Genomic DNA, 27,452 nt, shown 5'->3' on the forward strand with positions numbered 1-27,452 from the left:
TCCCATAGTTGTTCCCAATGGGAGATGAAATCCTACTTCTTGATGTCAGAAACTTTAATGTGAAATCTAGTTGTTACATTTTAACAAGTACGCAAATGCATAGCAACCAAACAACTTTCCAAACTGCATAGTGACTTTATATCCCAAAGAGCTCAGGTTGGGAGTGGGTTTCTCCTCTCTCCCCATTTCAACCTCAAGGACAGAGCTTTGTGCCCTCTCCCAGGGGCATTTTTTGAATAAAAATGAAATGATGCCCACCAGCAGCCAGGACTCTCTGGAGTATGAATAGCCAGGCAGCTCAGAAAATAGGAATAAATGGCAGCTTTAATTGGATTTATTCATTTCCAAAAGGAAAAGGAAAAAAAAGAACCGATCCATGTTTATAGTAACCTCAACAGGACCTTTTTCTAAGAAAGGACACTTTCTTTGGCTGTGGGATTTTTGTTTGTTTGTTTAATGTCTCTCTGTCAGGACTGATAATCTTTTGGGATTACCTGCACAAATTTGGCAACCCATTTCCTATTCCTGTTGAAGATGTATACATTACATGGTTTGTTTGTATTTGAGAGATACTGATCAATTGCTGCAGTTTGACAAACTCTTAAACTGGAAGTAAGGAGACATTATTTTGGTTCCCTTCTTGAATGGGGAAATTCTCCTTGAAACTTGTTGATCAGGATTTCCACACTTCTATTTGTGCCACTGACAGTTTGACCAGCCCTCATCCTCTCAGCCACATCACCAGCCCACATGTCTTTAGAACCTGCCCCTTCTCTTGGGCAGCTGTGTACACCGTGATTTGCATTCTGGCCATAAATGCCCCCAGTTAATGCATGAACTATGAGCTAGTCAGCCTCCAGGGCCCATTCACTCCTTGTTGGCTTTGTATTTCCATTTATTCTGTTTGCAGCACCATTTTCTTCTTCCTTTCCCTATTGGGACTCCATAATATGATGAATTTGTTGGCTTGCAAAAGGTAAAGATGTGCCATAGGACTCTTCATAGGTTTTGTATGCATCAGTATCTGGCTTAAAACAGTGGGGAATAATGTTCACATAAGATTGCCAGTGTACCCTGTGTGCGCTCGTGCATGCACACACAAGAGATCAATATTTGAAGCATTATGGTCTTTACAGAAAAGCATATTTATTTCAATGCATCAGGCATTAAAACTCCTAAAGTCTACTGAGACTGAGTATTAGAGACAGATTAGCAAAAGGCTTCAAGGACTCTTCAGGCTGAATAGAACATGCAGAGTGCTCGGTTGTGGGAGTTGGCAGTTCCTGCTGCTTAAGCCAAAGATTTCGCTGTCTCCATTGATCCTGCTGCAAATTATCACCCATGGTAGATTATTGCTTTGGAGAGGGAGGTGTTTGTGGATTCTGCCTTCATCAGTCAAATTATCCTCTTTACTCTACAGGTAGCTACATTTATGTACCTCCTCAACATGTCAATTGCTGGACCACTGGTTAAGGAAGAGTGGTAGACTAGGTGGAAAGTGTTCTCCAGTTAATACTGATTCTGATAGACCTGGCTTTCTCTTTTTAAGTGAGAGTCCACTCCCGAGGTGTGTATCTATGGACAAAACCAAAAGAAGCCCAATGATAGCCCATCGTTTTGCACTGCTCTCTGACAGGATGCATTACTGTTAGTAAAGAGAGAGATTGATGACACCAGTCATATGCTCAGCTCTATTGACTCCTCTCTTGTGAATGAAAATTCAGTAGGATTGGGCATCTCACCAGTCAAATATTGTTGAAAAACTGTCAAATATTTTTAATGCAATGTACCAGTTGAGACATAATGATCTCCTTAATAGATGACAATTTAAAATGCATAGATTGAACAATCACCCTGCTGATGCACCTCATCCACTGACCTTTGTGAAGTGGCTTTGACATTTTTGCTGTGGCTGTGTAAAGTACAGTTCCCAGAACTTCCATTTTCAGGGAAGTTTGTGTCTGGATTTTTACTTTTTGAAATACAGTATGGCAACCCTACTAACTTCTTACTTAGCTAAGAATAACTTGTTTATTCTTGGCTAAGTAGCCAACTTATGAAAGTAAGGTTGGTAAATTTTATTGTTTAAGCCAAGATCATTGCATAAGAAGTGGCCTAATTAGTCTTCAGAGCATTAACAGAAATATACTTTAGGTTTTATAGTTACACTAATTACGATAGAAAATCAGTTAACTTATGAGTGGAATTTCATCCATCGAGCATTGAACACAATTATTTGTGTATAGTTAATTAATCATAGGTTTTTTTCAAGAAAGAGGAAAAAGAGAGAATAAAGCAAAAATATTTGTATAGAAGTGGAGGGGGGAAGATTTTAAAGGCAGTTGTGCTAAACTGGCAGTGGACTAGTTCTTCAAGCCTCAACTTCAACTTTCCTGATCTTTCAAAGTTGAACACACTTTTATTTATTCTAGCAGTTTGGAGATAAGTAGAGATTTTTGTCAATTTTATGTGGTTTTCCAATATTGGTCCTTTTTGGTATACTTTTAAGTCATTTTTAAGTTTACCTCCTGAACTTTTTTGGGGTTGAAATACTGTCTATAAATAAATAGAAGTATGGCTTTTTCAGAAAAGAAAATATGTTCTAGCTCCTTTTTCAAAAAATCTTCCTTAAAACTCCCAGCAGATTTCCATCTGTTTCTTTTTCCACAGGGATCAATTATGAAATAAACAGTTCACTTTTTCATCTTTCTCTTCGGCTGAAGCCCAGACATGCTGAGAGTTTGGGAGCCTCAATGGCGCCCCTCTGGAGACTTCACCCAGGACAGAAACCCTGGCTAGATCCCCCTAGCTATGGTTCTGTGGAGTTCCCCTTCCCCTGTCGTGGGGGGCAGCAGTGGGGCATTTCACTTCAGGTTCCAAAATGCCTCTGGCTGCCCCTGCTCTGTGCCAACAACATTCTGTCAAGATCCACCCACACTCCACCCCACATTTTGAGCAAAAAGATCTAAATGCAGTTTGTGTAAACCAAGAAGATATATTAGTTTGCATAATTCTACTTTGTTATTAAAAATGGAAATAAGCAATAAACTCTGCAGGCTGCTGAAAACTCTCCTCCCTATGCTGAAAATGCTACTGCACCTCCCTCCAACTTTGCAGGTTACACCAGGCAGTATCCACATAATTGAAAACACATCTTTTCAGCCATAAGTACTAGAAACCATTTTTTTGTCAAGTGAGAGCTTCAGGAAGCAAAATAATGCAAACAACTGGTGGCTTTCCCATGCTCCTGTAGCATTCTGTGTTCCTTTTGATGTAGAATTCACCTGATTGACAATGTGACATATTTCATAATCCATAAATTAAGGAATTTCTTTTTGTTTGCTTGTTTTATTGTGCTTTATTTAACAGGAGTTATCTTGCACCCTTTGATTAGCATGTGGGCCGGCTTTATGGAGTGCTTCAGCTATTTATTTATGGAATTTATGTAGGCTTTCCAATAATGTTTTTCGCTGGGGAGCTCACCATATAAAATAATAAAATGGGAAATTATTCCACAGCTGGCGTGCCATCACTAAGAAGACTCTCCCTCCATCTGGTAGCCACCTAGATAATTTCATCTGATGGGAGCACCCAGAACAGCAAAATAGGGTTCTGAACTTGATGATCCATATATATGCATGGAGATTAGATAGATAGATATATGATAGATGGATATGAAAATGAAGACATTTGTGCAAATAACATACGAAAAATAGATTGTATTTGAAGAAATTGCCTTGGAAAAATGGTCAGGTTAAGCAAAATTGCATAACAAAAATGAGCATATATTAGAAGAAATGCACACTAAAATGCTGCTGGTTTTTTGTTTTTTTAATCATAAACTTGTGTGGAAATGAGAAACTGAGAGAATCAAAGCAATGGTAGATTCACCCATCACTAGGTAAGCAGAAGGATTTCAAAAGCAGCCTTGAGAACAAGCAATGTAGACTGCAGAGATTTAACAGGAAACCTGTCTCCCACCCGCCCCTTCCATGCAATGCCTCACTGAGTCTCTTGGGGTTGTCAATCGGAAGGTTAGCGGTTTGAATCCGCTGGATGGTGGTGAGCTCCCGTTGCTCTGTACCAGCTCCTGCCAACCTAGCAGTTCGAAAGCACACCAGTGCAAGTAGATAAAGAGGTACCACTGTGGCAGGAAAGTAAACGGCGTTTCCATGTGCGCTTTGGTTTCCATCACGGTGTCCTGTTGCTCCAGAAGCGGTTTAGTCATGCTGGCCACATGACCTGGAAAGCTGTCTGTGGACAAACGTCAGCTCCCTTGGCCTGAAGCAAGATGAGTGCCACACCCCATAGTCACCTTTGACTGGATTTAACTGTTCAGGGGTCCTTTACCTTTACCTTAATCTGTAATTAGTTTTTGAGTTGCAGGGTCCTTGGTAGTGTGAATTGCTTTAATGAGTCTCTGCCTGAACATAACTCTGGATAGTTACTACACAGTGAACTCCCTTGACAAGTGTGGCCTTCTGAGGACTTCCAGTCGGCGCCAGCGCTTAATGGCGGTCCGAGCCTCGAGCTCCGAGGCAGGACTGCTTCGTTAGTTCGGGTCTTACCCGCTACGGCAAGCGGGGGACCCTTAAAATCACAGGCGCGGAGCCTGTGAACAAAGGAGATTCGGTGGGCACCTTTTGCGCCCCCCGGCACTGTGAGGGAGCCTTTTTAAAGGCTTCTGAGCGGCATCGGGGTAAGCGCGGTGCTGAGAGTCGTCACCCAGCTAGCGGAGTGAAGCCGCGTCGCCATGAGCGGAGAGCGCCGATTCCTTCCTGTAATTGGAATTTGACCACAGCACCCGTAAGATCGAAAAAGTAACGGGACATTAAATAAGAAATTCGGCTGAAAACGGGAAAGGCATAAATTAAGGAAGTCTGCCTCCCCGGAACTGCAGGAGAGATAAAGCAACGGAAATCAAGCTGCATTTGAAGGGAACCTTTCTATTTTTTTTTTAAGCTGTCAAACTGACATCGGACTTAAAACTTCCCCCCAGATTGGCAGGAGAAGGGGGGAAGGGATTGGGACGTTGTTAACCTGCCGGAAAATTATTGGAAAATTAAGATCTTCCATTGCCAAATCCCCCTGGGTCGGGCTGCCCAAATAAGACACCGGGACGTGGACTGTCAAACTTTGCGAAGTGGGGGTTTGTTCGTAACAAAGTTACCGGACCTTAGATTTACCCTGTTGCATTTTGGCCACATAGAAGATAGAGACGTTACAGTTTGGATATTGGAAACTTTTGGCTACTGTTACACTTCCTTGCTTCTTTGCTTTTCTTTATCTTTGCCATTTGGATACAATTGAATGCTCCCTCTAGAGGGCTTTAAGTGAAACTGTTGCACTTGGAAAAGTAACAGTGGGATTTTCCACTTGGAAATCAACTCTGTGAAAACGACCTTGAGGATATGAGTGCCCCTACAGAAGAGATAGTAACAAGGCAGAAAGCAAAACAATCTCAGAAGAAAAGGGGCTCTATATCAGGAACTGTTCCAGCTGCACAGGAAAAAACACCAGCTTCTATGGATCCTATGACTCAGGCACTACTTAAAATAAATCAATCCCTGGAAGCATTGACAAAGCTATCGACAGAGAATTCTAAAAAATTAACAGAGTTGACAACAAGATTGGATGTGAATACAGCCAGTGTTAAATCTAACACAGATTCTATAAATAGATTAATTCAGGAAAATTCAGAAACACGAAAGATTGCAGAAAGTGCAAAAACAACGGCTGAAGAGACAAGGGAAAAGTTTGGGCCTATTATTAAAAAAGTCAATGAGCATGATGCAGCCCTCTCCTTACTGGAACTTCAACGTAAAGAGAAGAACCTAAAACTTAGATTGGTGCCTGAAGGGGAAGGGGACAACCTTGTGCAATTTCTCACAGAGAACATTATAGCTTTTTGGCAGGAGGAATGGGAGGAAGAGGATGAATTTGAGATAACATCAGCCTTTCGATTGGGTAGAAAGCAGGATAAAAAACCAAGGGATTGTCTAATTACATTGAGATCAAAAGAAGAAAGAGATAAAATATTGAATCTACATTATCAAAAGGCATTGGTGATACAAAATTGTCAGATACAGATTTTTAAGGACATTCCCAAATACATTTTAGAGGTGAGAACATATTACAAAAGTCTAGCAGATCTGCTGAAGAAAAACACCATACCATTCAGATGGGAGTTTCCACAAGGATTATCCTTTAACTTTAAAGGAAGGAAGATTAAAATAAAAACAATTCAGGACAAAGAACAATTTCTGGAAAGATACCTGGAGGATTTGCAGAAAGGAACTGTGGAGGAGAGGGAATCACCTGATATAGCAAATTTGTCATTTGGACTTTTACCACCACCATCGGAGGAAGAGCAGAAGCTTGGAGCAGTTGGAGGAACAACTACTTAAATACAAAATGTCTCTGCAACTCCTTAGTTGGAACTGTAACGGTTTGAACCTTCCTCGGAAAAGACGACAGGTTTTTCACATTTTGAAGAAAGAACAATTAGATATAATATGTTTGCAAGAAACCCATATTGCCAGGATACATAGGAAATTACTGATAAATAAGAGACTTGGTCAAGAATTTATCTCATCAGACAAAGTAAAGAAAAGAGGTGTGGTGATCTATGCAAAGGAAAAATTGGCTCCAAAATTGATATTTAAAGATGAACAAGGAAGATACCTGGCAATTGAAGTACAAATTCAAGGAGAAAAGATACTAATTGTGGGAGTTTATGCCCCAAATGAAGGGAAGGCCGAATTCTTTAGGAAGTTGCATGAGACATTAGTTGACTTTTTAGACTATAAAATCCTAATGATGGGAGACATGAATGGAGTTGTCTCAACAAACATGGATAAAGCACAGAGACAAGTGATTTCAAAAGAAGGGAGACTACCAAAGATCTTTTTCGAAATGACTGAAACAATGGACTTGATTGATATTTGGAGAACAAAGAATCCTCTAGAGAGAGAGGGAACTTTCTTCTCTGAAGCAAAAATGACATGGACAAGAATAGACCAAATTTGGATTTCTAGCAGTCTGGCGTCAAGAACAAAAAAAGTAGAAATATGTCCAAAAACGTGCTCCGACCATAATGCGGTGAAGATGGAGATGAAACTAACAACAACTGGATCCTTTAGATGGAGAATGAATGACACCCTATTCAAGGATGAAGAGATCCACAAGAAGGCCCTTAAAACATTAAAAGATTACTTTGAGATCAACAGGAAAACAGATGTGGAAAAAAGAATAATCTGGGACGCAAGTAAAGCCGTGATGCGAGGTTTCCTAATTCAACAAAATTCTATAAAGAGGAAGCAACAAAATGAGAAGAAGGAAAAATTTTTAGAAAAAATAAAAGAAGGAGAGAAGAAGTTGAGGTCCAAACCAAAGTCCCATGAGATTTTGAGAGAAATAAAGTTTTTCCAGATGCAGTACATGGATTGTACATAGTATTGACTTTGCAACAGCCAGACACTAGTACTAAAAGAGTATTAGAATTAATTGAAATATTTGGTCGAGTAGCAGGCTTTAAATTGAATAGACAAAAAACGAAAGTGTTGGAAAAAAATTTAACAATGGAAGAAAGAGAGAGTTTTCAGAATGAAACAGGCTTGGAAATAACAAAAAGGGTAAAATACCTGGGGGTAAACTTAACATCCAAGAATGTGAACTTATTTAAGGATAATTATGAAAAATGTTGGTCAGAAGTTAAAAGGGATCTGGAAATATGGTCAAGGTTGAAACTTTCCTTGTTAGGCCGAATCGCTACTATTAAGATGAATGTACTGCCTAGAATGCTGTTCTTATTCCAGACGTTGCAGATTGTGGACAAGATGGACTGTTTCAAGAAGTGGCAGAAAGACATATCAAAATTTGTCTGGCAGGGCAAAAAGCCCAGAATTAAATTTAAGATTCTAACTGATGCAAAGGATAGAGGGGGGTTTGCCCTGCCGGACTTAAGACTTTATTATGAATCAGCAGCTTTCTGCTGGTTGAAACACTGGCTACTTCTTGAGAATACTGATATTTTGGATCTGGAAGGGTATGACAATAGTTTTGGTTGGCATGCATACTTATGGTACGACAAGGTAAAGGTGTATAAAAGTTTTAAAAACCATATTGTAAGGAAAGCATTGTATAACGTTTGGATTAGATATAAAGATTTGTTGGAAAGTAAAACCCCTAGGTGGGTGTCACCAATGGAAGCTAGGGAAGTAAAAAAGCTTAATATGGATTCTAAATGGCCAAAATATCATGAGATTTTAGAATACGATGGCGAAAGGGTGAAACTTCAGAGTTATGAGAAACTAAAGCCTAAGGTTCGAGATTGGTTGCACTACCATCAGATAAATGAGACGTTTAAACAGGACAGGAAAATAGGATTTCAGAAAGAGAAGTCAAAATTAGAAACAGAATTGCTGGAACCCAATACTAAGAACTTATCAAAAATGTATAACTTGCTGTTAAAATGGAATACACAGGATGAAATGGTGAAATCAGCTATGATTAAATGGGCACAAGATATCGGTCATGATATTATGTTTGCTGACTGGGAACAGTTATGGACCACCGGTATTAAATTTACTGCATGTAATGCTTTAAAGGAAAATATTATGAAAATGATCTATCGGTGGTACATGACCCCAGTCAAGCTTGCAAAAATTTACCATTTGCCTAATAATAAGTGTTGGAAATGTAATGAGACTGAAGGCACTTTCTACCACCTTTGGTGGACCTGCCCAAAGGTTAAAGCTTTCTGGGAAATGATCTATAATGAAATTAAGAAGGTTCTTAAGTGGACTTTTCCCAAGAAACCAGAGGCTTTCCTCTTGGGCATGGTGGGCCAAATGGTGTCAAGGAAGGATAGGATTTTCTTTATGTATGCCACTACAGCAGCAAGAATTCTACTGGCAAAGTATTGGAAGACGCAAGAACTACCTACTCTGGAAGAATGGCAAACAAAGGTGATCGACTTTATGGGACTGGCCGAGATGACGGGCAGAATCCGGGACCAGGGGAAAGAGACAATGGAAGAGGACTGGAAGAAATTCAAAATATATCTTAAAAATAATTGTAAAATTGAGGAGTGTTAAGATGTCAGGGGGTAAGAAGTAAAGAATTGCAGCAGTAAACAGAAAATTTAAGAATTTTTTTATGAAAGGGAATTAGGACAATGGACCTAAGGGTTGCTAAAGAACCATTAAACAAGGATGCAGGGATGGGGAGGTATGGGGAAGTCAAAGAAAGAAGGGTATGAACTGATGAGCTTGAAGTTGTACTGTATTATATTGTTCTTTATTATTTGTGTGGAAAATTAATAAAAATTATTATAAAAAAAAAAAAGACAAGTGTGGCCTTCTTGGGTGTTTGGTGGGCAATTCTCATCCCTCCCTTAAGTCTGCGAAAGGAAACTGGGCATGTACATGGGCAATTCTGCCATGCTTGGTTGCTTCCTTGAGGTGTTGGTGATCTACAGTTTCCTCCCCTTTCCTCCCACACACATAGGGCTGCTGTGAGTTTGCGGCTGCTGTGTACCAGAGCTTCTCGCAAGTGACTTCCTTTCATCTTAATGAGATTGGTGCAGGTTCAAAGCAGCATGGATGACCCATTCACCCCCCTCCCCAGCTCTTTTCCGTATTCCTGTAATTATCTTGAGGTGGGAATTTTCAATGAAATATCAAGTGCTGCCATGGAGTGGGAAAGAGAGACCTGATTGCTAGGCATTTTGGCATCCACATCTGGCTCCAGTTAACAAAATTTGTGCTGATTAAAAATTGGGTAATTAAAGTTCATTATGTCTTGGTTGGCTGATTTCCCAACTGTGTATTTATAAAGTTGATTTAGGACTATATTGTTATGAGGAGGTTGAGCTATTAAAGATAGTCATAAATTCATACAGAGTTGTGCATGTCTCCATCAAATCTAGCAATGTGCCTGTTTCCCAGTGTTTCCCTAACTATTAAATTCTGCATTATATTTGTACGTGACGTAAAATCTGCTTCCAGAAATATAACACAAGTTTAGCACTCAGGGAGGAAAAAATCTGTTTGCAAATAAAACAGAAATGAGCACCATATTCTGCTATATTTCTGGTAGAGGCTTTTACACCACGTGAAAGCTCAGCTATAAAGCAGAAATTAACAGGATATTGGTGAGAAAATGGAATATATGGCCGTGTGAATGCAGACCCAGTTAACCCTCCAGTGCAATAAGAGGAGAAGAAGAAACTTGTAAGGTAAGCCATGTTGGGGTGCTTATTATTCCCCTTTGCTGACCCCCCAACTTTTGGCTTCTGTGATTCTTTTGAAAGGTTTCAGAATCTTCAGAGGAATCTGCCACTTCATGGGACGTTTTCTCTAGCAGCCTGTCTGCCCCCAGTGAGTCCAGAGCACATCTACCGTATTTTTCGCTCTATAACACGCACCTGACCATAACACGCACATAGTTTTTAGAGGAGGAAAACAAGAAAAAAATATTCTAAACGAAACAGTGGATGTATGATTTTTGTGGTTCATGCTGTGGCCACAGACATGTGATCTGACGGTGAGTTTGGGGTAGCCCAATGCAAAAATCCTGAGGATCCATGTGGATCCATGCTTTGTAACCACGTTTTTGTGCCATTGCGGCCCCATGAAACAGTGGGTGTGTGTGCTTTTTGGTGCAGGCTGTAGCCATGGATATGCTATGTGATCTGATGGTGAATTTGGGGTGACCTAGTGCAAAAATCCTGAGGATCCGTGTGGATCCGTGCTTTGTAACCACGTTTTAAGTGGGGAGGGAAGGAAAAGAACTCAAGGGACAAGGAGCACGTGTGGGGTGGGTGGAAAAGGATGCTGCTAATAATGCAGGAGAGGCTCCTCTCCGGCTTTGCTCCTTTAGAACAAGCAGGCTCTTCGTCTCTCCCTCCTCCCTGGCAAGGAAACCATGATAGTAACCACTATGAGACAAATCAAGAAAAATTGCGACCAACACTCTCCCCCAACAAGCGCAGTGAGGTCAAAACACACACACGCAGAGAGAGAACTGGCCCTAAAGTCGCAGGGCGCTGGAAGTCGCAGGGGCGCTGGGGAGTGAACGGGAAGCAGCAGGAGGAGAAGGAGCCCTCTCTCACACACACACAGACACACAGAGTGTCAATTCTAAAGTCGGAGGCAGAGGGCAGGGAGAGTGAACGGGAAGCAGGAGGAGGAGAAGGAGCCCTCTCTCTCACACACACAGACACACAGAGTGTCAATTCTAAAGTCGGAGGCAGAGGGCAGGGAGAGTGAACAGGAAGCAGGAGGAGGAGAAGGAGCCCTCTCTCACACACACACAGACACACAGAGTGTCAATTCTAAAGTCGGAGGCAGAGGGCAGGGAGGGAGAGGGCAGGGAGAGTGAACGGGAAGCAGGAGGAGGAGAAGGAGCCCTCTCTCACACACACAGACACACAGAGTGTCAATTCTAAAGTCGGAGGGAGAGCGCAGGGGCGCAGGGAGAGTGAACGGGAAGCAGGAGGAGGAGAACGATAGCTCAAGCACACACACACACAGTGGCTAATCCAAAATCGGACAGCAAAAAACTGCAGGCAGGGACAGAGAGCACGGGGTTGTTTTAAAGCTCTGCTTCTCTCCCTCCTCCCGGCTAGGTTGGCTGAAAAGCTTTGCTGCTACTTAGCAGCTCAGTGGGGAGGAGAGAGGAACATAGAGGACGGGGTTGTTTTAAAGCAGCCAAGCCCGCTCTGCTTCTCTCCCTCCTCCCCAGCTCGGCTCGCTGACAGGAGCCGCTTACACCCGCTTTGCTGTTTCAAAGCGAGCCGCGGACTGCTCACAACTGCAGCAGATTCCCCCGCCATCTGTAGGCATTCGCTCCATAACACGCACAGACATTTCCCCTTACTTTCTAGGAGGAAAAATCTGCGTGTTATGGAGCGAAATTTACGGTAATTGGTGCCAATGGAAAATGTCATGAAAGAGAGGTCAGGAGGCGTGTGACACTGGCAGACACTGCTTACATGCCCAGGGTTACAGGGCACCGCAGGGAGCCTTTGTTTCAGAATCCAGCTTTCCTTCCAGACTAATTAAGTGGCAGCTGATTGGATTGAAAATGGCAATGATGCTTGGATGCCATTCCTGTTTTAAAAAAAACGACAACAAACGCTTGCATGCCTCTCCCCCTCCCCCTTAAAAAAAAAATCTTCTTGCTCTTTTGTTCTCTTAAACAAGGGTTTCTTGCTTCAGGGCCTTTTCTTGCCCTCTTCCTCAAGGATTACTACACTGGGCACACTCTTCTTCTTGAGAGAAGGTTCTGCTGCTCAGCATCCAGCTACATTTCAGCTATTGAGTCTTTGCAGAAACATACCATAAAGGTATAAAGCCTATCCCACAAGACAAAAAGCTTGCCCCTGAATTTAAACTCTGCTGTGTTTGCAAGGTGCTTCCGGGTCGGAAGAGTGATGGAAATAGCGTGTGCACATGCACATGGGCGCTCCTCCACTCCAGAAGTGTGCCAGAAACAGCACATGCTTGCGCACACACTATTTCTGGTGCTCTTCTGCCCCGGAAGTCAGTCCCTGCAGCGAGAAAAAGGCACCACGAAAAGAAAGAGCACGGAATCCCCACGCCGATCCACGTAACGGCCATGGGCCGGTTCCATGAAGCTCATGGGCTGGAACTGGCCCATGGGCCTTAGGTTGTCGACCTCTGGTCTAGATGTTTCTCTCGTAGAGCCCAGACGTGTGTTTGTGTGTGTGTGTGTGTGACTCCTGTAGAAGCAGAGCACTGTTCACTACCCCAACCATCAATGAATCAATTAATGTTCTCATTTCTTGACTAAACCTGTTTCTTGACAGCTTTAAGCTTCTGGGGCAAGGGATGAATAGGTGTTACTTTCATGTTCGTAAAATAAGCCCTGAAATCCAAGGATTCTGTTGCAGTCTGTTTAGTTAGTGCTGGGTCATAAAGTTTAAATTCATCTGTTTTTTAAAGGTCTCGTGTTAAGTCATTTATCTCTTGGTGTGTATTTAAATGCAATGTGCACATTGTGTATGCTCTCCAGGTGCAGAGAAAGTTACAGAGTTGAAAACAATTAAGTCTCATTTTTTTTTAAAAAAAGAGCCTCCAAATAATTGGCTAATACTAGCTGTATGGTATGGTTTATTTATGTACTGCTTTTTAGTCCCCAAAGCAGCGAACAGCATGAATACACATCAATACAAAAATAAATACACAATAAAAGTACAATACATAAAATATATCCTTTAATAAAATATATACTTTAATCACAGCGAACCAAGTGTAACAGTTAAAATATTTGAAGGCACACCTGTAATCTACATGCTTAATCCAGGCATTGCCAAAACTTTTTCAGAATACTATGAAAGTGGTATTAAATCATATTTCAATAATCAACTGAATAATGTTTGACAACTAGATATTGTGTTGTATGGAAACTCTAGTAACAGTTTGAAGGCAGAGACCTGAAAATCAAGAGGTAGTAGCATCAGTTTTCAAGTAAAAGATTTGATTTCAATTCCAAAGCAATTTAAGCAATTCCTACGTGTTAACGAAAACAAGCAACAGTAGTTCGAGTTGCTAGCTAAGATAATGGTGCAAAACGAGTGTCCAGGAAAACGTATTGAGCCTTTTCCTCCCCACTTCCATGTTTGATGCTGTTAAATTGAATTGGGGGTGGGGAGAAGGTTTTATGGTCACATTTCTAGGGAGTGGACTAGATGACCCTTGGAGTACCTTCCATTTCTATAATTCTGCAGTTCTGTGATTCTGCAATATTGGGTGTGTGTGTTATACTGATGTATATTTGGTTCTAGGTGGCTTAGCTTGGTCAGAATGAAGTATACACTTCCAGAGTTAATACTAAATACATTGCTTCTGGTAAATGAACCACCATAGTCAAGTGGGCTCATATGGGAGCAGGTAGTCATTAAAATATCATTATCATAACCAGTTTAGGCTTAGTTAAAATGGTTTAAAAATACTTTTTAAGAATCTCAAAAGTGAGATTGTTTTGATCACTTACTGAGGTTTCCCCACTTACCTCCTGGGATCAAGCTGAGATCAAGGCTTTGATGTTTGTGATAGATACTTTGTAGAATGCAACACATATTTTAGTGTGGAACAGCAGAATTATGTAATGTGAGCACTTGCCTATCTTAAAAGCAACCAGTGCATCTTGGACCTTTTTTTGGACAGTTCTTCACTGAGTGTGTGAACTCTCAGCACTCATCCACACTTCCCCATGTCCTGCTGCTTTTCCTCCGGGGAAAACTGCACTTTGGCTCTCAGTCGGAGCAAACGGCAATTGGGTTTTCCATGGATTGCTATTTGTTCCAATTTAGAGCTAAAGAGTGGGTTTTTCTTAGGAAAGGAGCAGGGCATTGGAAAAACTGCTCAGGCCTAGAAATTAAGGGTCAAGCCGAAAAAGCTCTCAGACCCATGCTTTCTAGGCATGGGGCAAGCAGAAGTATGAGTGAGCCTACAATTCTATTTAGTCTGCCTGTAGGGAGCTGCCAAGGCTTTCAGAGAATAATAATCAGTGTGCAAGGTTTGCCTGCCAATTCAGTTCCGATTTTGAAATCCTTCCCTTCCTGGAACAAATATTTATTTAGTTTTGGTGCATGTATTTCTCCTTAACTTTCAAATCTGTGTGGCCTGTTCTCTGCTCTTGCTCAAACTGTGTTATTATAGCAGAATTGACCCAATTATTACAGGAAAGGAGGATTCGATGTTCATGTGGTGTTGGCATTTTCCTTGTTTCCGCAGCCCCCTCCCCGTTTCTTTTTCTTTTGCAAAGAGAACATTTTGGCCTTCTTAACCTGAAGGAAGAAAGGGCAACGGGCTTTCATTCAATTAGTTTCACGGTCTTTGTGTTGTGCAGTAGGGTTGCCAATTTTTCTTCTGCTAGCACTGTAACTTGCACTTTCCCTCATTAAACTGGCTTTATTAACAAGCTCTGCGGGAGAACTAGTTTTGGTCTTGATGGAGGCCCAACTGCAGCACAATATTCCTTGGAGCTGCTGCGTATCTTGGCTCTGCATAGACTCAAAAGGTTCTGCTGGCTCTGAATATTTTCTTAGGTGTCAGCTTTTTGGCATGTGGGATGTTAAGACAGTTGGTCCACAGAGAGAGGGCACAGAAGCACTGTTTGACCCTCATGGCTCTTCAGTGCTGGGGTTGGTCTAGCACCAGATTTGGGCTGCAAAGAGCCTGTCTTCATGCTGTCAGAAATTCTTTTAGCCCACACTTGCTGTGAGAGGCCCTTTGCAAGAATGACCTTGAGCGATGAAAAGGCTTTCTGTGACTAACAAAACGGATTTTGCTGTCTCTGTACCATTGTAGCTCATACCAAGTTCCAGCTTTTATGTGCTCTGCAATTCCAGCTGATTTCCCTATAAATGATTTTACATTGGATAATACTTGATTTTCTTTATTCTTTTATGTAAAAAGTGTATTAATTTTCTTTAGAAAAAAATTATATAACTTGATGTTTCTCAGAAAACAGCTTCTTATGTAAAATGTAAGGGGGAAATAGTTTTGTGTCTTTTATTTAGTTATCTTCCTTTATCAATTAAAGTTTAATAACATTTCCCCTGCTCCAGTGTTTTTGGGAATGAGGGAGGGGGGATTTAAGTGTTCTGTAAATGAGATCCACAAAGAAGGGCGAACAAAGGAGTTTCTTTAGTGACTAATTTCACAGCACCAGATTTGATGTTCCTTCTGCAAATGTCAGTTACGGTACCTGTAGCAGGTAAATGTAGGTGAACCCCTGAGAGATGGCAAGGAGAAGCATAGTCTGGTTTTCCACAAACACACATTGTTCCTTTTTTAGCAAGGGACCACAGAGATAGGTATCATAAAGGATTGAGTCATCAATTCAAAATGGAGTGCTTTATAGGCAGGTGGGCGAGTGGGGAGATGGGAATCCCAACATGTTTCAAGCTAAAGCCCTTCCCTGGTGGGTGGGGGGGGGAATAGTTCAATAGAAACTTCTCTTCAAAAAGCATGGCTGTGTGGCTTCTTTTACAGGAACATGTATAACCATGCTTTTGAACAGGAGTTTCTCTTGAACTAAATATCCTAAGATGGAGACCTTATTCTAGCCTAAAATGTATTGGGATTCCAGCCGTCCCAACCACAAAAATGCTTTTTGTGCCTATTACTCAATTATTTATGCTCTCCATTGTTGGGGTGCTACCCAAGAAGGTACTGAAAATGCCATTACTACCTTGGTGATGAAAATTCTGGTCAGAGGTAGTTTGAAGGCTCAAATCAGAAACTTTCTTTATCATGCCTCAGTATGGTGATTGAGATGAGAATGGGCTCTGATCTTTCTCTTCACATTGTAACTGAGTTTTTCTTTTACTTCCCAGGTTCCCTGAAGAGCCCTGTGAACAAGACAGCACTTACCTTAATTGCCGTGAGCTCCTGCATCCTGGCCATGGTGTGTGGTACTCAGCTGTCCTGCCCACTGACTGTCAAGGTGACACTCCACGTTCCTGAGCACTTCATTGCTGATGGTAAGAGCACCGGCCTCACTGCTATGATGATAATTGCAGAGCCCTTCTCACACACCCCAAGCTTCCTAAAGATGTCATAGGCCATCTGGGGCAGAGGGGTTTGGGATCTGTATTTTAAATTGATCTAGCGCAGCATCTTGTCTCTGATTGTTAAAGGTAAAGGTAAAGGTACCCCTGCCCGTACGGGCCAGTCTTGACAGACTCTGGGGTTGTGCGCCCATCTCACTTAAGAGGCCAGGGGCCAGCGCTGTCCGGAGACACTTCCGGGTCACGTGGCCAGCGTGACGAAGCTGCTCTGGCCAGAGCCAGAGCCAGAGCCAGAGCCGCACACGGAAACGCCCTTTACCTTCCCGCTGGTAAGCGGTCCCTATTTATCTACTTGCACCCGGAGGTGCTTTCGAACTGCTAGGTTGGCAGGCGCTGGGACCGAGCAGCGGGAGCGCACCCCGCCGCAGGGATTCGAACCGCCGACCTTTCGATCGGCAAGCCCTAGGCGCTGAGGCTTTAACCCACAGCGCCACCTGCGTCCCCTCTGATTGTTAGGGTGGAAGAAAACCAGAGTGTGCAGTTTTTCATAAAGGGACTTTTTCTCAACTTGTTATTGCTGCTTAAATTTAAGTGTGTGTAATGTACATATTTGATTAGGAATATGTTATCTATAATTGCAGATACAGACTTATAACAAAACAAGCAATGAAAATATAGTAGAAATTATTGCATTTATATTCCCCCACCCCCAGTAACATATAAGGATTTCTTTAATCGTTTTTTATGTCCTTCCTCATGTAAATATAGTTTTTATGGCAAATATGAGATAAATAATCATGAGCTCACATTAACAATAAGAATTATCCATCAATCCCAATTTAAAAATAAATATACACTAATATATGCTGGCATGCGCTCAAGTAGATACCTACTGGTAATTATAATATGTACATTCAAATATAGAAAGGGGCAGCAAGATCTTCAGGTCATGAGTAATGGATGGTGGATGTTTATCCTTCCAACCTCGAAGAAGTCTCTGCTTCATTTTACTGCTTTGTTAAATGGCAGCACAATCAAATTTTACACTTGTGCTGTTTAGCAAGTCCAAGTTCCTGTATTTACCATACTCTTCTGTGTGTAAGACACCCCCTATTTTGGGGGGCTCAAATTGCCAGTTGTTGGGCTTTTTTGGGGGGGAGATTACCCTGGGTTGTTCAGCATTTTTTTAGTCAATTCCAGCGCAGATTCTTAATGGTCTCCACCCATTCCCCTGGTTCCATCTCATTCTCCCAAAGTCCTCTTAATTAGGCCATTGGTTTTCAACCAGTCTTCCATGGCACCCTGGAGTGTCCTGAGGAATGTTCAGGGTAGCCCCAGGGCCTGTGCTTTCATTAAATTGCATCCCATATCTTCCTGCATTATCTATCTCTCTTTCTCTTCCTGAAGAACATTCAAGGAAACCAGCTTTAACTTGCAGCCAATTATCTTCCTGAAATAAAACAATGGCAAAAAGTGGGGAAGTACTTTTGCATGACTCTTTATTTTCTTAAAATCTCTCTTCCCCCCATTCAACAACAACAACAAACAAACAAACAAACAAACAAACAAAAATCCTCCCCAGCTTCAGTAACTAACAGTTCCTTAGTTTTACACAGGGTTTTTGAGAAATGCAAGAAAATAGCAAACTAGCTTGATGGTGTGTGCTCTATAAGGAAGGATTTAAAAATAACCCTGAAAGTGAGGAGTATCTACAGTGTTTTTCACTTCTTCTACCCCCAACATCACTCCACCCTCTTCTTCTCTACCTCCCCACCCCCACCCCAGCAGGTCTCCTCCTCCTTAACAGTCACATAGCTTTATGGGAACAGGGAGAATGTTGCAAGAAAGCACCATGTCTGCATATGTGTCCTGTGCTATGCGTTTCTCGCTTTCCTTCCCCACAACGACAAAGTATTTCTGCTTTTGATCTTAATCTTGTTTTGCTCTCTCCAACACCCTCCCCCCACCATGTGTGCACAAATTTCGGGAAAGGCAGGCTGGGGCTGCCATGTGGAATATGTCAGCTCATCCCCGCAGAGCAGTGGCATTTCATGGGTTCCCATTGACACATGTGCTGCCACTTACATGTGTGCCAGAAAGGAGCAGGGCAGAATGGGGCTTACACGTGTCCTGTAATGGAACCCTAGTGTAAGTGGTTTGCCACAGGAGACCTGCGGTTTGCAGTGGCGTAGCATGGGGGGTGCAGGGGGGCCCGGCCGCACCGGGCGCAACATCTGGGGGTTAGGGTTAGGGGCGCAAATCCACGGGTTAAGGGGCGCAAATTACTTGCCTTGCCCCGGGTGCTGACAACCCACGCTACGCCACTGGCGGTTTGTCAAGGTACCTGAGGACTCAAAAATGTTGAAAACCCCTGAATTAGGCTGAGAGACATTGAATGTCCTAACAACACCTAGTAAGCTGGCAAGCCCAGTAGGATTTTGAACCCAACTCTCCATTTTCTAAGCCCATCACTCTGACCACAATACAACACAGACTTCAAAACTCTCTCTCTCTCTCTTGAGAGAGTGCTGTGCTGTTTTGTTTATCTCTTCCTGATAGTAGTAGTATTTATGAATTTTTTACCCCACCATTCCTCCCTAATGAGCCAAGGGCAGCAAACCCCAGAATGTTAACACAATACAATTAAAAAAAAACCCATAATAATAAAATTAATTAAAAACATCTAAAAACAATTAAAATTACCTAAAACAAATAAAAGCAATCACATACCCCCACAGCTTATAATTTCCAGAGAAAGTTATCTTTCAGACATCAAATGCCTGGGGGAACAGGAATGTTTTAAAATCCTCCCTGAGCCTTAATGACGAAGAAGGGAGGGAGAAGTCACCATGAAAGCGTTCCAGGAGTCAGGACCCTGCTATGAGTCTGAGAAGCAACCTTTGACAGCACCAACAATAGGACCTGTTAACAAATATTTTCAACAGTTTTTCAACTCCTAAAGTGTTTTGTGATTCATCCCTTGCTTTTTAATCTCATGCCAACCCTGCCAGGAATATGGGAAGTTGCCTCATAGAAGTCAGTCTATTGTCCACTTGGCCAGTATTGTGATTAGCAGCAGGGCTCCAGGGTCTCAGGCAGAAATCTTTCCCAGTAGAGGAGGCTGGTCCATTCAGGCAAGTGGGGCATTGCCCCACCAGTCTCAATCTGCCCTCAGCCACCACCACCCCCAATCTATGGAAAGTGCCATAGCTCAGTGGTGGAGCACTTAGCACACTCAGTCCCCAACACCTGCAGAATGAATGCGTCCTGTTTGAAACCCAGGAAATCTGCTGCCAGCAGATAATACTGAGCGAGATGAATTGGTGCTGTGACTTGGTGTAAGGCAGCTTTCTGTGCCCCTGTCTTTCTTCTTATTTAAACCAAACCAATGGTTGGGACTGCCAATGAGCACCCTCCTCCTTAATCTCAGTATTGCCATTGTAGACCTCTGCAGAGAAGAGGATGGGGCCAAAAGTAGAAGTTGGTTCTGCCTGTCATTGGCTCTGACCTCTCTGCCTTCTGCTCTACCATTCCTAATGGGCACCAACCACCACTGATCTTTTCCCAACCCCTGCTACTGGAGCCTTTCTAAACTGGAGTTTGAACCAGAGGCCTTCTGCATTTAAGACATGCATTTTGCCATTGAATTATAGACAGAAAAACAGCAACTTGCTACACACATCACCTTAGTTCTTCAATGTCCAAATGTAGCACTATTCACCATCCTTCATTGGACTGACCTTGGAGTTTCTGTTTCCAGGCTGGAAGTTTGCTAGGCTGGACTTTTTCACTGAACTCATCACTCACAGGAATTACTCAATGGAGGGGACCGGGAGAGCAATGCAGTGTGTGAATCATCCCTGAGGCACCCAGTTTTTTTGCTGCTAGTGCCTAATCATATCTGAATTGCGGAGAAAATGGTATTTGCCTTCAGGGCTCAGGAAGCCAGTCTATTTCAGCATCCTAGTGTCATCCGAAATGCTACAGTGTGGGCAGGAATGCCATGAAAGGAGAATTGGGAGTGGGTGGGGATAGACAGTTCTGCCTGGAGCATAATATAGATCTTTGAATGGGAAGGGCTGGTACATTTTATTTTATTTTACTTCCCTTCTACACCTTCTGCATAGATACTATCTATTTCGCATTATTAGAAGGTATGTGCTGATTTGTAAGGAAATGTTTCAGTGTATTTTAATAGCCTGTTATGGTAACTGTTCTTATCCAGTGCTCCAAGCAGCCAGATAGTGCTGTTGGGGCTAACAGGGGAATTTCCAGAAAGGAGGAAAGGGTCACCTCCCCCACCCTGCACCTAAAGCAGAACTGGCTCCACTGTACTGAACACATAGCAGCTGGTGGATGTGACTCCCCTGAAGCCCTTAATCATCAGGCAGGGATATCAGGGATCAGGCAGTCCTTATGGGATCATGGACCTAAGTTGTAAAGGGTCTTGCAAACTACCGTAATTCAGTAAACCTTGAACTTAGCCCAGTAGCACATGGACAGCCAATGCAAGCTTTTAAGCACTGGTGTTGTGTGCTGGCAGTTGTCTGTCTGCACCAGTGATATAGCCACAGCATTTTGCACCAACTGGAGCTTCCAAACCAATCTGAATGTTAGCCCCCCACAGAGTGTGTTGCAGTAATTGTGGCCAGGCTATTCTCAGTCGAAGAACAGCTGGAGTACCAGCTGTACCTGGCAAAAGACACTCCTAGGCACTCCAATGCTGCTAGCTAGGTAGTTTTACAATTATACAAGTGACCTCTGCTACTCAAAACCTTTGCCTTCTGGCTTCAGGTTTTGATGGTGTGTAGCAAAACTTTGATTGGTGGTGTGAGACACCTTCCCAGTACTGTTTCTATTTTTAATGTTATGACTGATAAAAGCCTCATACCTTCACTTAAAAGCTGCTCATCTCTGCTGCTTTTTCTGGTTCTCAGATGGTGAACTTGCTAATTTCTGATGGAGAAAAGAATGAGATGCTTATGCATTAGTTGGGAGCCATTGCCACTTTCTATTGCTCTCCCCACCCCCAAGGTGAATGTTCAATGTTTCTTGAATTTAGCTGACCTTATTAGCCCAACATGCAGTGAGCACCAAGTTCAACTACTAAGGGCAAATTACATTTTCTTCCTTCTGCTGGGACCCTTCACTCAGTCAGTTCTAACCTTCACCTTTTTTTCTTCTTACCACAAGGGCAAATTAAACAGCATCCTTCTCTTTTGGATCAAATGTTTTGCACAAAAACTCAGAACAGAGCAGGAGCATGGAGGCACTATGCTTGTTTCTTAGTGGTGGGTCACTGTTGCTTACCAGGATGGGTGAGGTGGAGAGGGTGTCGTGCAAACACTCTAGCAGAGCCCACCTGGCACTGCTGCTGGTGTGTTTGCTTCCAGGGCTCAGAAGTCAGTAGAAGGCTTTGGGGCTGTTCCTCATAGCCACTTATTCCTAGTGCAGGAGTCGGGAACCCTCCCTCCACCCCCAATGTTGCTAGACTCCAACTCCTGTTAGCCCATCATCATCATCATCATTTTAAATTTGTATGCCGCATTTCCGCAGTTAAAAAAACAATGCTCAAGGTGGCTTACAGCATAACAAGATTTACCGTATTTTTCGCCCTATAGGACACACTTTTTCCCCTCCAAAAATGAAGGGGAAATGTGTGTGTGTCCTATGGGGTGAATGCAGGCTTTCGCTGAAGCCTGGAGAGCAAGAGGGGTCGGTGCGCAATGACCCCTCTCATTCTCCAGGCTTCAGGAAGCTCTGTGCAACCCTCAGGAGACCGGCTCCGAGGGTTGCGCAGAGCTGCCTGCAGTCCCGGGCTCAGCACAGCTCTGTGCGGCCATCAGGAGGGGGGCACGAAGTCCCGTCCGGCTCCCGGTGGCTGCGCAGACCTGCCTGTAGTCCCGGGCTCAGCGCAACTCTGCGCGGCCATCGGGAGCGGGGTGCGAAGTCCTGCTCAGCTCCCGATGGCTGCGCAGAGCTGCCTGCAGTCCCGGGCTCAGCACACTTCTCCCCATCGCCAGCCCCACAAGCTCGGGGGACAGCGGGGAGGCGGAGCGCGACAGCGGGGAGGCGGAGCGCGCCTTCCCGCTGTTCCCCGACCTGGTTCTTCCAACCCCGCACCTGGGGGGGGGGGGAAATAATTTTTTTTCTTTATTTCCCCCCAAAAAAACTAGGTGCATCCTATGGGCTGGTGCATCCTATGAGGTGCAAAATACGGTACATAATTACAAAAGTAATAAACAATAAATAAACCACATCAAAAAAAAGACACAACCAAATGGGAAACAATTTCCACATAAATCAAAATCTAAAACTAAGAATACAGCATTAGTATCACAGTTTAAAATGACATAGGTAAAAAATAACAGCAATAAATACAAAACAAAACGGAGCCCTCTCTGCCCAGCAGCAGCAGCGGCAGCAGCAGTCCTTTATAGAGGCCATCAGGCCCTGCCCTAGGTTAGGTGTTGAGTGGCAGGTCTGGGGCCCTAGGGCGCTGAGCAGGGGAGTATAGCATGCTGGATCAGGCCTTTTTTTTTAAAATAAAATTTTTATTGATTTCCAATTTTTAACAAACACAAAAACAACATAAAAACAAACACACACAAAAAAAATCATAATTTCTTTACCTTATTTCCATAAACCTCTTTTCCCGGACTTCCCCATACCTTCCCCTTTTTGCATCCTTTTATTTTTAACAATTATTCAACAACCCTTTTAGCCAATTAAATATAAATTCATTCTCCCTTTCAATTTCACCCTAAATCAAACCAAATTTACTGCTGTAATTCTACGTCTTCCTTTCCCTTAGCATTTTAGCACTCCTCAATTTTATAGTAACTCTTAAGGTATATTTTAAACTTCTTCCAATCTTCTTCCACAGTCTCTTTCTCTTGGTCACGGATTCTGCCGGTCATTTCTGCCAGTCCCATAAAATCGATCACTTTCGCCTGCCATTCCTCCAGCGTGGGTAGCTCTTGTGTCTTCCAATACTTTGCTAGGAGAATCCTTGCTGCCGTAGTAGCGTACAAAAAGAATTTTTTATCCTTCCTCGGCACCAGCTGGCCGACCATACCCAAGAGAAATGCCTCTGGTTTCTTATGAAAAGTGCATTTAAGTACTTTCTTAATCTCATTATAAATCATTTCCCAGAAGGCCTTAATCTTTGGGCAGGTCCACCAAAGGTGGAAGAAGGTACCTTCAGTCTCTTTACATTTCCAACATTTATTATTGGGCAAATGATAAATCTTCGCAAGCTTGACTGGGGTCATGTACCACCTGTAAATCATTTTCATAATGTTTTCTCGTAAGGCATTGCATGCCGTGAATTTAATACCTGTGGTCCATAACTGCTCCCAGTCAACAAACATAATGTCATGACCTATGTCCTGTGCCCATCTAATCATAGCTGGCTTCACTGTCTCATCTATTGTATTCCACTTCAACAGCAAGTTATACATTCTTGATAAATTCTTAGTATTGGGTTCTAACAGTTCTGTTTCTAATTTCGATTTCTCCACCTGGAAACCAATTTTCCTGTCTTGTTTGTAGGCCTCCATTATTTGAAAATAATGGAGCCAATCCCGTACCTTGGACTTTATTTTCTCATAACTTTGTAATTTGAATTCACCACCTTCTTGTTCTAAAATTTCAGAATATTTCGGCCAATTAGTTCTCATATTGAGTTTCTTTACCTCCTTGGCCTCCATTGGTGAAAGCCACCTGGGAGTTTTATTTTCCAACAAATCTTTGTACCGAATCCAAACATTGTATAGTGCTTTCCTAACAATGTGATTTTTAAAACCCTTGTACACTTTAACCTTGTCATACCAGATATATGCATGCCAACCAAAGTTATTGTCAAATCCTTCCAAATCTAGAATGTCTGCATTTTCAAGAAGTAGCCAGTCTTTTAGCCAGCAGAAAGCTGCCGATTCATAGTACAGTCTTAAGTCCGGCAGGGCAAACCCCCCTCTTTCTTTAGAATCAGTAAGTATCTTAAACTTAATTCTGGGCTTTTTGCCCTGCCAGACAAATTTAGATATATCTTTCTGCCACTTCTTGAAACAGTCCATTTTATCAACTATTTGTAATGTCTGAAACAAAAATAACATTCTAGGCAATACATTCATTTTGATTACTGCAATTCGACCTAACAAGGAAAGCTTCAGGTTCGACCATATTTCTAAGTCTTTCTTTATCTCTGTCCAGCACTTATCATAATTATCCTTAAATAGGTTTACATTCTTAGATGTCATGTTGATCCCCAGGTATTTTACACTCTTTGCCACCACTAACCCAGTTTCCTCTTGGAATCTCTCTCTTTCAACATTTGTTAAGTTTTTTTCCAGTACCTTAGTTTTTTGTTTATTCAACTTAAATCCTGCGACCTGGCCAAATACTTGAATTAGTTCTAAAGCTCTTTTGGTACTAGTGTCTGGCTCTTGCAGGGTCAATACTAAGTCATCTGCAAAGGCCTTCAATTTGTAATGTCTGGCTCCGACCTGGATCCCTTTTACCAGCTGGTCCCCCCTAATCATATTTAACAAAACCTCCAGGACCGATATAAAAAGTAATGGGGATATTGGGCACCCCCTGCCGTGTCCCTTTTTCAATAGTTCATCCATGCCCATATTATTTACAATTAACTTTGCCTTTTGCTCAGAATAAATTGCACTTATACCATTTTCAAACCTTTGGCCTACCCCCATCCCATGGAGATTCTTCTTCATAAATTTCCAAGATATATTGTCAAAGGCTTTCTCCGCGTCCACAAAAATTAAAACTGCCTTTGTATTAATATTCACTGCCAACATTTCTATAATGTCAATTATATTCCTTACATTGGTAGATATATGTCTACCCGGGAGAAAGCCTGCCTGATCTTTGTGAATCTCCTCCACCAGCACCTTCTTCAATCTTTTTGCCAAAATGTCTGCAAAAATTTTGTAATCCACATTAAGTAATGATATAGGGCGGTAGTTCTTGATCTGTTTTTTGTCAATCTCAGTCTTTGGTATAAGTGTAATAAAAGCTTCTTTCCACGTCTCGGGTGCCCTTTTCCCCTCTAATATTTCGTTACAAACCTCCTTAAGCGGCTGTATTATCCAGTCCTTCAAAGCTTTGTAGTATCTGGAGGTTAATCCATCTGGCCCTGGAGATTTCCCCAATTGCATATTTTGAATGGCACCCTCTATTTCTTGTTCAGTTATTTTCTCGTTTAAGAACAACATACTTTGTTGCGAAATTTTTTGTAATCCATATTTCTTGAGAAATTCTTCCATTTCTCTTTCGTTTTCCGGCCCTTGTGCGTATAGTCTTCTGAAATAACTCTGAAAGCAATTGCTGATCTCATTTGGTTTAGAAATGTTCTTTCCATCTACCTCCAAACTTGTGACTGTGTTCAGTTTCTGTCTCTTCTTCAATTGCCATGATAGGAGTTTTCCACATTTATCTGCCGATTCAAATGTCTTTTGCCTCATTCGCTTAATTTTCCAAGGCCTTTGACTAATCTACTCCATCATCCTATACTCACAGTAGCCAACCAGATGCCTATGGGAAACCAGCAAGCAGAACATGAGCACAAGAGCACTTTCCCTTCCTGTAGTTTTCTAGCAGCTGGTATTTGTAAGTACTGCTGCCTCCAACTGTGGAGGTAGAGCATATCCATCATGGCTAGTAGCTATTGATAGCCCTCTCCTCCATGAATTTGCCTAATCCTCTTTTAAAGCCTTCCAAGTTGGTAGCATCACTGCCTCCTTGAGGAGCAAGTGCCGTAGTTTGGCTGAATGTTGCATGAAGACGTGTTTTCTTTTTTCTGCTCAAAATCTTCCGACATTCAGCTTCCCTGGATGCCTACAAGTTCTAGTGCTATGAGACAGGGAGACAAACTTTTCTCTATCCAATTTTTCCAGGCCATGCATAATTTTATAATCTTCTTTCCTGTCACCTCTTGCCTTTTTTTTCTAAACTAAAATGTCCCAACCACGGCAACCTTTCTTCATATAGGAGTAAATCCACCCCCTTGATCATTTTGGTTGCCCTTTCCCGAACCTTTTCCAACCCTACACTATCTTTTTTGAGGTTATGAGAACTGTACACAGTACTCCAAATGTAGTTGCACCTTATAATTGTATATCGGCATTATGATGCTGGTAGTTATCCTAGGTGGGGGGAGGGAAGTAAGGGAAAGACAACTGGAGTGGACTCTTTGGTCCTGGTTTCCACAATGGATCCCAGTGGTAGCATTTCTCTCTCAAAAACTGGCACATACATTCTTCTTCTTCTTTGACGATCACTCGTAGCCAAGTAAGATTGTCTTCCATAAACATGGTTTTAACAATGAGTTCGTAAGTGACTTTGGAGGCCAATTCTGGACCCACACGTCCTTCCACAGTGGGGACACTGGTTCCTGGGCAGCAGTTGATCACAGTGTGGATTTGCCAGGCGTGCCTTCCTCTTAGCACGTTTCTCCCTTGTGTTCTGAGTTCGAGTGTCTTCAGAGTCCATGACACCTTTGGTAAATGCTGTTCTCCAACTGGAGCGCTCGCAGGCCAGTGTTTCCCAGTTGTTGGTGTTCATACAAATCATCCAATATCCAGATGGGTTTTTATACACTCCTTAAATATGTCCCAACCTTTCCAACAGCAGCTGGAACCAAGCATAAGCCAACTGTATTGTCTACACTCACTGGCTGTGGCTTTTCAGAATTTCAGGCATAGAGTCTCTTCTATCCCAGATGCCAAGGACTGAGCCACTTTAATGCACTGCATGTCGCCAGGAGAACATAATTTAGGAGTTTTCCCGCTGACCTCTCCCATTGCTTTCTAAGCCCCAAGAGAATACATTTCCAATCAGTATGGAGAAAACTACTCTCCATTTTTCAAGCCCCAAATTGTTTAAT

The 27,452-nt window shown here is 42.5% G+C and overlaps 1 protein-coding gene across 2 annotated transcripts in view; it reads left to right on the top strand.

Moving 5' to 3' along the window:
* The window catches only part of ASTN2 (astrotactin 2), a 669,461-nt gene that overhangs the window by 313,914 nt on the left and 328,095 nt on the right, over positions 1–27,452 (top strand). For both annotated transcript variants that reach the window (XM_079961923.1, XM_079961924.1), the window contains exon 6: positions 16,373–16,519. In XM_079961923.1, coding sequence (XP_079818049.1) covers positions 16,373–16,519 — 147 coding nt within the window. The remainder of the gene's footprint in view (positions 1–16,372; positions 16,520–27,452) is intronic.

This window comes from Podarcis cretensis (assembly GCF_951804945.1).
Source record: "Podarcis cretensis genome assembly, chromosome: Z".
NCBI lineage: Eukaryota > Metazoa > Chordata > Lepidosauria > Squamata > Lacertidae > Podarcis > Podarcis cretensis.